Source organism: Oncorhynchus nerka, unplaced genomic scaffold (assembly GCF_034236695.1).
Source record: "Oncorhynchus nerka isolate Pitt River unplaced genomic scaffold, Oner_Uvic_2.0 unplaced_scaffold_454___fragment_2___debris, whole genome shotgun sequence".
Classification (NCBI taxonomy): Eukaryota; Metazoa; Chordata; class Actinopteri; order Salmoniformes; family Salmonidae; genus Oncorhynchus; species Oncorhynchus nerka.
The window spans coordinates 1-15,000 of record NW_027039192.1 but is presented as its reverse complement, the minus strand read 5'-3'; the positions used below and the strand labels follow the sequence as shown (position 1 = coordinate 15,000).

Below are 15,000 nucleotides of genomic sequence, written 5' to 3'. Positions count from 1 at the left end.
ACCGCTGCTGCTGCTGCTGCTGCTACGACCGCTGCTGCTACGACCGCTGCTGCTACGACCGCTGCTGCTACGACCGCTACTGCTACGACCGCTGCTACTACGACCGCTGCTACTACGACCGCTACTGCTACGACCGCTGCTACTACGACAACTGCTGCTACGACTGCTACGACCGCTGCTACTACGGCCGCTATGACCACTGCTGCTACGACCGCTACGACCGCTGCTGCTACGACCGCTGCTGCTACGACCAATACGACCGCTGCTGCTACGACCGCTGCTGCTATGACCGCTACTGCTATGACCGCTACTGCTACAACCGCTGCTACTATGACCGCTACGACCGCTGCTACTACGAGCGCTGCTGCTACGACCGCTGCTGCTACGACTTTGACCGCTGCTACTGCTACTACTTTGACCGCTGCTACTGCTACTACTTTGACCGCTGCTACTGCTACTACTTTGACCGCTGCTACTGCTACTACTTTGACCGCTGCTACTGCTACTACTTTGACCGCTGCTACTGCTACTACTTTGACCGCTGCTACTGCTACTACTTTGACCGCTGCTACTGCTACTACTTTGACCGCTGCTACTGCTACTACTTTGACCGCTGCTACTGCTACTACTTTGACCGCTGCTACTGCTACTACTTTGACCGCTGCTGCCGCTACTACTTTGACCGCTGCTGCCGCTACTAAATAAATCAAATCAAATCAAATTGTATTTGTCACATACACATGGTTAGCAGATGTTAATGCGAGTGTAGCGAAATGCTTGTGCTTCTAGTTCCGACAATGCAGTAATAACCAACAAGTAATCAAGCTAACAATTCCAAACTACTACCTTATAGACACAAGTGTAAGGGGATAAAGAATATGTACATAAAGATATATGAATGAGTGATGGTACAGAGCGGCATGGGCAAGATACAGTAGATGGCATTGAGTGCAGTATATAAATATGAGATGAGTATGTAAACAAAGTGGCATAGTTAAAGTGGCTAGTGATACATGTATTACATAACGATGCAGTAGATGATATAGAGTACAGTATATACATATACATATGAGATGAATAATGTAGGGTATGTAAACATTATATTAGGTAGCTTTGTTTAAAGTGGCTAGTGATATATTTCCCATCATTTCCCATCAATTCCCATTATTAAAGTGGCTGGAGTTGAGTCAGTGTGTTGGCAGCAGCCACTCAATGTTAGTGGTGGCTGTTTAACAGTCTGATGGCCTTGAGATAGAAGCTGTTTTTCAGTCTCTCGGTCCCAGCTTTGATGCACCTGTACTGACCTCGCCTTCTGGATGATTAGCGGGGTGAACAGGCAGTGGCTCGGGTGGTTGTTGTCCTTGATGATCTTTATGGCCTTCCTGTGACATCGGGTGGTGTAGGTGTCCTGGAGGGCAGGTAGTTGCGTTGTGCAGACCTCACTACCCTCTGGAGAGCCTTTACGGTTGTGGGCGGAGCAGTTGCCGTACCAGGCGGTGATACAGCCTGACGGGATGCTCTCGATTATGCATCTGTAGAAGTTTGTGAGTGCTTTTGGTGACAAGCCGAATTTCTTCAGCCTCCTGAGGTTGAAGAGTCGCTGCTGCGCCTTCGTCACGATGCTGTCTGTGTGGGTGGACCAATTCAGTTTGTCTGTGATGTGTACGCCGAGGAACTTAAAACTTACTACCCTCTCCACTACTGTTCCATCGATGTGGATAGGGGGGTGTTCCCTCTGCTGTTTCCTGAAGTCCACAATCATCTCCTTAGTTTTGTTGACGTTGAGTGTGAGGTTATTTTCCTGACACCACACTCAGAGGGCCCTCACCTCCTCCCTGTAGGCCGTTTCGTCGTTGTTGGTAATCAAGCCTACCACTGTTGTGTCGTCCGCAAACTTGATGATTGAGTTGGAGGCGTGCGTGGCCACGCAGTCGTGGGTGAACAGGGAGTACAGGAGAGGGCTCAGAACGCACCCTTGTGGAGCCCCAGTGTTGAGGATCAGCGGGTGGAGATGTTGTTGCCTACCCTCACCACCTGGGGCGGCCCGTCAGGAAGTCCAGTACCCAGTTGCACAGGGGCGGTCGAGACCCAGGGTCTCGAGCTTGATGACGAGCTTGGAGGGCACTCTGGTGTTAAATGCCGAGCTGTAGTCGATGAACAGCATTCTCACATAGTTATTCCTCTTGTCCAGATGGGTTAGGGCAGTGTGCAGTGTGGTTGAGATTGCATCGTCTGTGGACCTATTTGGGCGGTAAGCAAATTGGAGTGGGTCTAGGGTGTCAGGTAGGGTGGAGGTGATATGGTCCTTGACTAGTCTCTCAAAGCACTTCATGATGACGGAAGTGAGTGCTACGGGGCGGTAGTCGTTTAGCTCAGTTACCTTAGCTTTCTTGGGAACAGGAACAGTGGTGGCCCTCTTGAAGCATGTGGGAACAACAGACTGGGTTAGGGATTGATTGAATATGTCCGTAAACACACCAGCCAGCTGGTCTGCGCATGCTCTGAGGGCGCGGCTGGGGATGCCGTCTGGGCCTGCAGCCTTGCGAGGGTTGACACGTTTAAATGTTTTCCTCACGTCGGCTGCAGTGAAGGAGAGTCCGCATGTTTTAGTTGCGGGCCGTGTCAGTGGCACTGTGTTGTCCTCAATGCGGGCAAAAAAGTTATTTAGTCTGCCTGGGAGCAAGACATCCTGGTCCGTGACGGGGCTGGTTTTCTTTTTGTAATCCGTGATTGCCTGTAGACCCTGCCACATACCTCTTGTGTCTGAGCCGTTGAATTGAGATTCTACTTTGTCTCTATACTGACGCTTAGCTTGTTTGATTGCCTTGCGGAGGGAATAGTTACACTGTTTGTATTCGGTCATGTTTCCGGTCACCTTGCCCTGATTAAAAGCAGTGGTTCGCGCTTTCAGTTTCACGTGAATGCTGCCATCAATCCACGGTTTCTGGTTTGGGAATGTTTTAATCGTTGCTATGGGAACGACATCTTCAACGCATGTTCTAATGAACTCGCTCACCGAATCAGCGTATTCGTCAATGTTGTTGTCTGACGCAATACGAAACATATCCCAGTCCACGTGATGGAAGCAGTCTTGGAGTGTGGAATCAGATTGGTCGGACCAGCGTTGAACAGACATCAGCGCGGGAGCTTCTTGTTTTAGTTTCTGTCTGTAGGCAGGGATCCACAAAATGGAGTCGTGGTCAGCTTTTCCGAAAGGAGAGCGGGGCAGGGCCTTATATGCGTCCCGGAAGTTAGAATAGCAATGATCCAAGGTTTTTCCAGCCCTGGTTGCGCAATCGATATGCTGATAAAAATTTAGGGAGTCTTGTATTCAGATTAGCCTTGTTGAAATCCCCAGCTACAATGAATGCAGCCTCCGGATATATGGATTCCAGTTTGCAAAGAGTCAAATAAAGTTTGTTCAGAGCCATCGATGTGTCTGCTTGGGGGGGAATATATACGGCTGTGATTATAATTGAAGAGAATTCCCTTGGTAGAGAATGCGGTCGACATTTGATTGTGAGGAATTCTAAATCAGGTGAACAGAAGGACTTGAGTTCCTGTATGTTGTTGTGGCCACACCACGTCACGTTAACCATGAAGCATACGCCCCCGCCCCTCTTCTTACCAGAAAGATGTTTGTTTCTGTCGGCGCGATGCGTGGAGAAACCAGCTGGCTGCACCGACTCCGATAGCGTCTCTCCAGTGAGCCATGTTTCCGTGAAGCAAAGAATGTTACAGTCTCTGATGTCCCTCTGGAATGCTACCCTTGCTCAGATTTCATCAACCTTGTTGTCAAGAGACTGGACATTGGCGAGAAGAATGCTAGGGAGTGGTGCACGATGTGCCCGTCTCCGGAGTCTGACCAGAAGACCGCTCCGTTTCCCCCTTTTACGAAGTCGTTTTTTTGGGTCGCCGGCTGGGATCCATTCCGTTGTCCTGGGTGAAAGGCAGAACACAGGATCCGCTTCGCGAAAGTCATATTCTTGGTCGTACTGATGGTGAGTTGACGCTGCCCTTATTTTCAGTAGTTCTTCTCGACTGTATGTAATGAAACCTAAGATGACTTGGGGTATCAATGTAAGAAATAACACGTGAAAAAAACAAAAAACTGCATAGTTTCCTAGGAACGCGAAGCGAGGCGGCCATCTCTGTCGGCGCCGGAAGTTACTTTGACTGCTGCTGCCGCTACTACTTTGACTGCTGCTGCCGCTACTACTACGACCGCTGCTGCTGCTACAAGACTACTGCTGCTATTACTGCTTCTACTACTACTGCTACAGCTGCTGCTACTACTACTACAACATCCATGACTATTACTACTGCTGCTACTACTACAGCTACTACATCCACAACTATTACTACTGCTGCTACTACTACTACTATTGCTCCTATTACTACATCCACAACTATTACTGCTGCTACTACTACTACCTACTGCTGCTACACCCACGACTATTACTACTGCTACTACATCCACGACTACTACTACTGCTACTACATCCAGGACTATTACTACTGCTGCTACTACTACTACTACCGCTACTACTACATCCAGGACTATTACTACTGCTACTACATCCAGGACTATTACTACTGCTACTACTACTGCTGCTACTACTATCCAGGACTATTACTACTGCTGCTACTACTACTACTACCGCTACTACTACATCCACAACTATTACTACTGCTACTACATCCAGGACTATTACTACTGCTACTACTACTGCTGCTACTACATCCAGGACTATTACTACTGCTGCTACTACTACTACCGCTACTACTACATCCAGGACTATTACTACTGCTGCTACATCCAGGACTATTACTACTGCTGCTACTACTACTACTACTACTACTACTGCTGCTATTACTACATCCAGGACTATTACTACTGCTGCTACTACATCCAGTACTATTACTACTGCTGCTGCTACTACTACTACTGCTGCTATTACTACATCCAGGACTATTACTACTGCTGCTACATCCAGGACTATTACTACTGCTGCTACATCCAGGACTATTACTACTGCTGCTACTACTACTACTACTACTGCTATTACTACATCCACGACTATTACTACTGCTGCTACATCCAGGACTATTACTACTGCTGCTACTATTACTACTACTGCTGCTACTACTACATCCACGACTATTACCACTGCTGCTACTACATCCATGACTATTACTACTGCTGCTACTACTACTACTACTGCTGCTACTACTACATCCACGACTATTACCACTGCTGCTACTACTACTACTACTGCTGCTACTACTACATCCACTACTATTACTACTGCTGCTCCTACTACTACCACTACTACTACATCCACGACTATTACTACTGCTGCTACTACATCCATGACTATTACTATTGCTGCTACTACTACTACTGCTGCTATTACTACATCCACAACTATTACTACTGCTGCTACTACTACTACCGCTACTACTACATCCACAACTATTACTACTGCTGCTACTACTACTACCGCTACTACTACATCCACTACTATTACTACTGCTGCTACTACATCCACAACTATTACTACTGCTACTACTACTACTACTACTGCTGCTACTACATCCACGACTATTACTACTGCTGCTACTACATCCATGACTATTACTATTGCTGCTACTACTACTACTACTGCTGCTATTACTACATCCACAACTATTACTACTGCTGCTACTACTACTACTACCGCTACTACTACTACCGCTACTACTACATCCACTACTATTACTACTGCTGCTACTACATCCACGACTATTACTACTGCTGCTACTACATCCATGACTATTACTATTGCTGCTACTACTACTACTGCTGCTATTACTACATCCACAACTATTACTACTGCTGCTACTACTACTACCGCTACTACTACATCCACAACTATTACTACTGCTGCTACTACTACTACCGCTACTACTACATCCACTACTATTACTACTGCTGCTACTACATCCACGACTATTACTACTGCTACTACTACTGCTGCTACTACATCCACGACTATTACTACTGCTGCTACTACATCCACGACTATTACTACTACTGCTATTACTACTAGCGCTACTACTACTACCACTACTACCGCTACTACTACATCCACGACTACTACTGCTGCTACTACTACATCCACGACTATTACTACTACCGCTACTACTACATCCACGACTACTACTGCTGCTACTACTACATCCACGACTATTACTACTACCGCTACTACTACATCCACGACTACTACTACATCCACGACTACTACTACATCCACGACTACTACTACATCCACGACTACTACTACATCCACGACTACTACTACTACTGCTGCTACTACTACTACTACTACTACTACTGCTGCTGCTACTACATCCACGACTATTACTACTACTGCTACTACTACATCCACGACTATTACTACTGCTACTACTACATCCACGACTATTACTACTGCTGCTACTACTACTACTACTACTACTACTACTACTACTACTACTACATCCACGACTATTACTACTACCGCTACTACTACATCCACGACTACTACTGCTGCTACTACTACATCCACGACTACTACTGCTGCTACTACTACTACTACTACTGCTGCTGCTACTACATCCACGACTATTACTACTACTGCTACTACTACATCCACGACTATTACTACTACGGCTACTACATCCACGACTATTACTACTACTGCTGCTACTACCCACATCCACGACTACTACTACCGCTACTACTACTGCTGCTACTTCTACTACTACTGCTGCTGCTACCACCACCAATCACCATAGTTTAAGCTGTTATTTATGGTGATATGCTGTGCCTGGGTTTATTTCAGCCAAATAAAATTACAGAAGTCGAATAACAGTGCTTTCCCTCTGCGCACGCTTTAGCACTCTGTAGCACGTCAACTTCCCCCCGAATGCTGTCGGTGTTTAGGTCAGAGTTGAGGAAATAACCAACAGCCATCTCTGGGTGACTGGGTGATGTGATGAGTAGCTTTCTGCCTGGCCTGGTCTGGTCTGAGTGAATGGAGATGTATCCCATCTCTGCTGCCAGTGTAGCAGGCGGGGGCACCTTCGTCAGTGGCAGCCTCCTGTGTGTAGTAAAGGTTCCTTCCTGGCCTGAGTGAATGGATATGTATCCCATCTCTGCAGCCAGTGTAGCAGGTCTGTGGCAGCCCCGTGTCGTGAGTAGCAGTTTTACTGTCTCTGGCTAAGAGGTGACTATCCATCTCTGCCTGCCTTCAATGTAGCGGTTCAGTGGCAGCTGCCCCGTCGTGTGTAGTAGTAGTACACTAGGGTTCATCCCGTCTCTGTCTGTCTGTGGCCCAGGGGTGATGGTGCTCTCAGCCTGTCTCTGTTATCACGCCCTGTTGACATGCCATCAGCCAGCCAGCCGGACACTGCTCTCCCTCTCTCTTTTTTTCTATTTTTCACGCTCCACCTCAGACTCTGGCTTTCTTGTTCTTTTGTCCCTTTTTCTACTCCTCCTGCTGTTGCTTTATCGCTCTCCCTTGCCTCTGCCTCTACCCCTTGCCTCTGCCTCTACCCCTTGCCTCTGCCTCTACCCCTTGCCTCTGCCTCTACCCCTTGCCTCTGCCTCTACCCCTTGCCTCTGCCTCTACCCCTTGCCTCTCCTCCCTCTACCTTTCCCTCTCCCTCTCCCCCTTGCCTCTGCCTTTCCCTCTCCCTCTTGCCTCTACCTTTCCCTCTCCCCTTGCCTCTACCTTTCCCTCTCCCCCTTGCCTCTACCTTTCCCTCTCCCCCTTGCCTCTACCTTTCCCTCCCCTTGCCTCTACCTTTCCCTCTCCCCCTTGCCTCTACCTTTCCCTCTCCCCCTTGCCTCTACCTTTCCCTCTCCACCTTGCCTCTACCTTTCCCTCTCCCCCTTGCCTCTACCTTTCCCTCTCCCCCTTGCCTCTGCCTCTACCTTTCGCCCTTGCCTCTGCCTCTACCTTTCCCCCTTGCCTCTGCCTCTACCTTTCCCCCTCCCCCACTACCAATCCCTCCTACCTTCCCCTCTCTTTACTATTGTCGCTCTCCTCTCCAGCCACACTTCCTTCCTCTCGCCTCATCCGTCTCTCTGCCAGACACTTGTCCAATGCTCCTCACCTCTCGCTCCGCGGCCGGGCCTGCCGTCAAATAACTTCATTAGCTTTCCACCTCTGTCACGCTGGCCTGCTCCCCCTCTAACAACTGGCTCCTGTTTTCTCCAGGAGGAGAGGAGAAAGAGGTGGCTGCTGGGCTAGTGTCTGTGCTCAAACACACACACAGGCAGGTGGAGTGGAAGGCAGCAACAAGCTGACAGTGTGTATACTGAGCTGCACAGAGTAGTGTAGATACTGAGGGCTGACAGCAGAGAGGATGGACCAGAGGTCACATATGAGAAGTGTTGACTGACTGGCTGACTCTGTTCATGTGTCGTGGTCGAGAGGAAAATACATTATTGAGAAGAGGTTGTAACATGTGTCTGCCCACCCCGACAGGTGTTGTCAGATGAATCTTAAACAATATTTGAATGAGAGAATAGGTGACTGGATATCTTACAGTATATTATGTAGACATATTGGTTGGGTATAAAACGTGTCAACTCACAAGCACACTCGCACACAGACAAACACACACTACATCACTAAGATACTCCAACTGCATCAAACACTGCATCCAACGCCTTCGCTCTTTTTCTCTCTCTTTCAATCTCTCGCTCTCGCCTCTGAGATAAATAAGACACCCTCAGCACCAACGACACTTCCTCCCACAAGCCCTTGCTTCAGCGGCGTGCCAATTATTCACACCCGGCCCGGGGTCACGCTCGCTGTCACCTCCAAACGGGGTCGCAGCGGGGACCGCCATTATTACCCGTCTGAGGGGTCCTGCGAGTAGCGTCCTAACCGGGCCCCATCCATGCATTTCAAAGTACCTCCGCGGACTCATCTTTCCCCTCTCAAATCAGAATGTGGAGGGTCACACTGGGTAGGTTGTCGGTTGTGTCAGAGTTGCCGTGCGGGGGAGAAATCAAAGGGGATCGGTCGTAACACCCAGAGGAGAATCAGGGCAGCCTAAAAAGGATGAGGTCAGAGAGAGTTTATACCTGGGGAACTCAGTCAGATCCTACTCGCTCTCTTTTTCTCTCTCTGTCGTCTGTCACTTTATTTAGCAATTTTTTATCCGTTCAAGTCAATTCAAGGGGCTTATTGGCATGAGAAACATATGTTAACATTGCCAAAGAAAGTGAAGTAGATAATATACCAAAGTGAAAAACAAAAATTCATAATAATAAAATAAATTTCAAATGTCATATTATGTCTATATGCAGTGTTGTAACGATGTGGAAATAGTAGAAGTCCTAAAGGGAATGTAAATAAACATAAATATGGGTTGTATTTACAATGGTGTTTGTTCTTCACTGGTTGCCCATTTCGTGTGGCAACAGGTCACAAATCTTGTTGTTGTAATGGCACACTGTGGTATTTCACCCAGTAGATATGAGTTTATCAAGATTTGATTCATTTTCAAATTCTTTGTGGATCTGTGTAATCGGAGGGAAATATGTGTCTCTAATATGGTCATTTATTTGACAGGAGGTTAGGGAGTGCAGCTCAGTTTCCACCTCAATTTGTGGGCAGTGTGCACACAGCCCGTCTTCTCTTGAGAGCCAGGTCTGCCTACGCCGGCCTTCCTCAATAGCAAGGCTATGATCTCTCCCTCTCTGTCTTTTTATCCATCCCCCTACACCCCTCTCTCTCTCTTACAGCCCTTCTGTCCATCCTACACCCCTCTCCCTCTCTTACAGCCCTTCTGTCCATCCTACACCTCTCTCCCTCTCTTACAGCCCTTCTGTCCATCCTACACCTCTCTCCCTCCCTCACAGTCCTTCTGTCCATCCTACACCCCTCTCTCTCTCTTACAGCCCTTCTGTCCATCCTACACCCCTCTCCCTCTCTTACAGCCCTTCTGTCCATCCTACACCCCTCTCCCTCTCTTACAGCCCTTCTGTCCATCCTACACCCTCTCCCTCTCTTACAGCCCTTCTGTCCATCCTACACCCCTCTCCCTCCCTTCTGTCCATCCTACAGCCCTTCTGTCCATCCTTCACCATCCTCTCCCTCTCTTACAGCCCTTCTGTCCATCCTACACCCCTCTCCCTCTCTTACAGCCCTTCTGTCCATCCTACACCCCTCTCCCTCTCTTACAGCCCTTCTGTCCATCCTACACCCCTCCCCCTCTTACAGCCCTTCTGTCCATCCTACACCCCTCTCCCTCTCTTACAGCCCTTCTGTCCATCCTACACCCCTCTCCCAGCCCTCTCTTACAGCCCTTCTGTCCATCCTACACCCCTCTCCCTCTCTTACAGCCCTTCTGTCCATCCTACACCTCTCTCCCTCTCTTACAGCCCTTCTGTCCATCCTACACCTCTCTCCCTCCCTCACAGCCCTTCTGTCCATCCTACACCCCTCTCCCTCTCTTACAGCCCTTCTGTCCATCCTACACCTCTCTCCCTCTCTTACAGCCCTTCTGTCCATCCTACACCCTTCTCTCCCTCTCTCTTACAGCCCTTCTGTCCATCCTACACCTCTCTCAGCCCTCTCTTACAGCCCTTCTCCTACCATCCTACACCTTCTGTCCATCCCTCTCTTCTCTTACAGCCCTTCTGTCCATCCTACACCTCTCTCCCTCTCTTACAGCCCTTCTGTCCATCCTACACCTCTCTCCCTCTCTTACAGCCCTTCTGTCCATCCTACACCCCTCTCCCTATCTTACAGCCCTTCTGTCCATCCTACACCTCTCTCTCTCTCTTACAGCCCTTCTGTCCATCCTACACCCCTCTCCCTCTCTTACAGCCCTTCTGTCCATCCTACACCTCTCTCCCTCTCTTACAGCCCTTCTGTCCATCCTACACCCCTCTCCCTCTCTTACAGCCCTTCTGTCCATCCTACACCCCTCTCCCTCTCTTACAGCCCTTCTGTCCATCCTACACCCCTCTCCCTCTCTTACAGCCCTTCTGTCCATCCTCTCTTACACCCCTCTCCCTCTCTTCACAGCCCTTCTGTCCATCCTACACCCCTCTCCCTCTCTTACAGCCCTTCTGTCCATCCTACACCCCTCTCCCTCTCTTACAGCCCTTCTGTCCATCCTACACCCTCTCCCTCTCTTACAGCCCTTCTGTCCATCCTACACCTCTCTCCCTCTCTTACAGCCCTTCTGTCCATCCTACACCCCTCTCCCTCTCTTACAGCCCTTCTGTCCATCCTACACCTCTCTCCCTCTCTTACAGCCCTTCTGTCCATCCTACACCCTCTCCCCTCTCCATCCTACACCCTCTCTCCATCTTACACCCCTCCATCCACTCCCTATCTTACAGCCCTTCTGTCCATCCTACACCCCTCTCCCTCTCTCTTACAGCCCTTCTGTCCATCCTACACCCCTCTCCCTCTCTTACAGCCCTTCTGTCCATCCTACACCTCTCTCCCTACCTCACAGCCCTTCTGTCCATCCTACACCCCTCTCCCTCTCTTACAGCCCTTCTCTCCATCCTACACCTCTCTCCCTCTCTTACAGCCCTTCTGTCCATCCTACACCCCTCTCTTTCTCTTACAGCCCTTCTGTCCATCCTACACCCCTCTCCCTCCCTCACAGCCCTTCTGTCCATCCTACACCCCTCTCCCTCCCTCACCGCCCTTCTGTCCATCCTACACCCCTCTCCCTCTCTTACAGCCCTTCTGTCCATCCTATCACCCCTCTCCCTCTCTTACAGCCCTTCTGTCCATCCTACACCCCTCTCCCTCTCTTACAGCCCTTCTGTCCATCCTACACCTCTCTCTTTCTCTTACAGCCCTTCTGTCCATCCTACACCCCTCTCCCTCCCTCACAGCCCTTCTGTCCATCCTACACCCCTCTCCCTCTCTTACAGCCCTTCTGTCCATCCTACACCTCTCTCCCTCTCTTACAGCCCTTCTGTCCATCCTACACCTCTCTCCCTCTCTTACAGCCCTTCTCTCCATCCTACACCCCTCTCCCTCTCTTACAGCCCTTCTGTCCATCCTACACCTCTCTCCCTCTCTCACAGCCCTTCTGTCCATCCTACACCCCTCTCCCTCTCTTACAGCCCTTCTGTCCATCCTACACCTCTCTCCCTCTCTTACAGCCCTTCTGTCCATCCTACACCCCTCTCCCTCTCTTACAGCCCTTCTGTCCATCCTACACCTATCTCCCTCTCTCACAGCCCTTCTGTCCATCCTACACCTCTCTCTTTCTCTTACAGCCCTTCTGTCCATCCTACACCCCTCTCTTTCTCTTACAGCCCTTCTGTCCATCCTACACCCCTCTCCCTCTCTTACAGCCCTTCTGTCCATCCTACACCCCTCTCCCTCCCTCCTACAGCCCTTCTGTCCATCCTACACCCCTCTCCACACCCCTCTTTCTCTTACAGCCCTTCTGTCCATCCTACACCCCTCTCCCTCCCTCACAGCCCTTCTGTCCATCCTACACCTCTCTCCCTCTCTTACAGCCCTTCTCTCCATCCTACACCCCTCTCCCTATCTTACAGCCCTTCTGTCCATCCTACACCTCTCTCTCTCTCTTACAGCCCTTCTGTCCATCCTACACCCCCCTCTCCCTCTCTCTACCCCCTTCTGTCCATCCTCACCCCTCCCCTCTCTTACAGCCCTTCTGTCCATCCTCACCTCTCTCCCTCTCTTACAGCCCTTCTCCATCCTACATCCCCCTCTCTCCCTTCTCTCCATCCTTCTCTCTCTTACCTCTCTCGTCCCCTCTCACAGCCTCTCTCTCTCTTTTACAGCCCTTCTGGGATTGAGAGAGGCACTGTGACAGCAGTGGTAAATCAGGAGATGAGCTGCCGCATGTACACACTCAATCGCTCTTGGCAGGGAGGTCAAAAGAAAGAGTCCCGAGGTTCCCCTGAGAAGAAGCTTTACCCCCCCTCCCTCCCTTTCTCCTCCTCTCTACCCTCCCCGTCTGCTGTACGGCCCAGCAAAGAGTGCAAAAGATCTGAGTAAAGCTTTGGGCCAAAACCCCCCTTCTCTTTTTTTTACAAACTGCGCTCAGAGATGATCATGAAAGCCCTCGGTAATCAAAAGGACCAGTATTCTATTAAAACATCGTTATCTCTAACATCACTCAAGTCCACTACTATCCGCTCTTTAAAAACAAAAGGGTTGTCCTCCCATATTTCAAATTACCTCCTGCATGAATGACGCCGCCCTTGAACTAAGATGTCCGCCGCCCGTCCGCCACTCTACACTGGGCTGACATTGTGAGAGAAGAAGCCATCTTGGCTCCATCTCCTCTGGGACTTTCCTGGCTTGATTGCGAAGTCTGGGAGTGAAGTGAGACTGGCACCAGGGGGGCACCGGCGTGGAGCCGAACTGGAGGGGGAGGGGTTAACTAAGCCTGTCCAGTCCCTCCGCGGCGCACATCGCACAGCGCATCCTAGCCAGGGTCACGGAGCAGAAGTTAAGGGCTCTAATCATTTCAAATTATGAATTCTTCTTAATTTATGAATTATGCATACATTTTTAATTAATCTAATGTTCCGAGGGTTTTCTAACCCCTCCTCCCCCATCCCTTTTCCCTCACCTCCTTCAGCATCCCTCGTTCAGGAGATCTCAATCTAATTAGCTGGCATTAGGAGTTAGAGTGGCAGCCTCAACCCCGACCTTGGCACCCAACCCCGGGCACACCTTCCCCCATCAATCTTCAGCCATTGTCTCAAAGTAACTGATCCTTTGCCATCGTCACAAACGGTGGAATGCATCTCAACAAACCTGATATAATACCTACCGTTATTCTGGCTAACGATAGCGTGTGTGTTGTTGATGAGTTTATTGGAGAGGCAAAGCGGAGTGTTGGGGTTATTGGGTTGATGAGTTGACGTTCATTGACATTCATGACGAAACCCCAAGAAATATGCTAAGACAGTCAAAATGATGGCCATCAAAAGTTGCCTACCAGTCTAACACCTGGCCGTTAGTGAGTGTTGTTATTGACGGGAGTTGCTGTCATGGTTACCTGAGAGCTTCATCAGCAGGTCGGTGGCTGTCTTGGTGGTGATGTCCGGGCTGAAGAGGGACGCTGCCGTTGGACCTCCACCAGGACTGGACCGCACCCCCACCCCCAAGCCGACTCCCCCCATAGAGAGGTCCAGGGAGTTGCCACTGCTACCAGGCCGCTCCCGCTCCCTGCAAAGGGTGAAGGGCGACAGCACCGACAGCTCCCTCTCCTGGGGCTCTTCTTTAATATAGACGTGGTGGTTGGAGACTCCAGGGGAGCTCTGGTTCCCTGCGTCCGACTGGAGGGGATCCCCGGGGTTGAAATCGCCCAGGAGTGACCCCTCGCCCTCCGTGTCCGTGGTGGCCTCTTCCTTGACCTTGACCCCGTCGGAGGCGGACCCAGAGCGGGGGAAGTGCTGGTGGCAGCGCATGTGGAGCTTGAGGCTGAAGTGGCGCGAGGAGGTGAAAGGGCAAAGTTCGCACTGGAACGTCTCGCCCCGGTCCTGATGCTGGTGGACCTGGGATACAGGGATAGGATGAGTGGTGGGTGTACCTCCGCATTGTCACGGCAACAACAGTCAAAGCAATGATACTCATTTGAGGACAACACTGAAAATTTGCCTGCGCTACAATGGAGCAATGCATCACCGCGTTGTCCATTCAACGTGTGTCAATGTTTCAGGCTAATTGAATCTGTCCCTATGCAAATAAATAATTGAAATAAAATGAGTAAAAGAGATTAAATAAGAGCGTAAAACAGTAAGGATTCCCTCAACATCTGGAGCTTCTCGCTCTTGTTAAAACCCCCTCTAGCTTTGGTCTACTAACTACAGTATAATTTGAGGCACGTTACCCCGATACACTAGAGGTGACTTTGACTAGATCGTGCACCTCCCTTCCTTTGATCAATTAGTAGCATTAGCACCACTTCCACAATTACGACCTCAGGGGATGGCTAACA

General features: G+C 49.9%; 1 protein-coding gene across 1 annotated transcript in view; it reads right to left on the bottom strand.

The window, feature by feature from the left end:
- LOC115120858 (zinc finger protein 827-like) overlaps nt 1-14,557 on the bottom strand; it is a gene marked incomplete at its 5' end in the record, with an annotated part of 48,696 nt that extends 34,139 nt beyond the window's left edge. The window contains one exon of the mRNA XM_065014766.1: nt 14,059-14,557. Coding sequence (XP_064870838.1) covers nt 14,059-14,557 — 499 coding nt within the window. The remainder of the gene's footprint in view (nt 1-14,058) is intronic.
- Nucleotides 14,558-15,000: the final 443 nt, after the last annotated feature.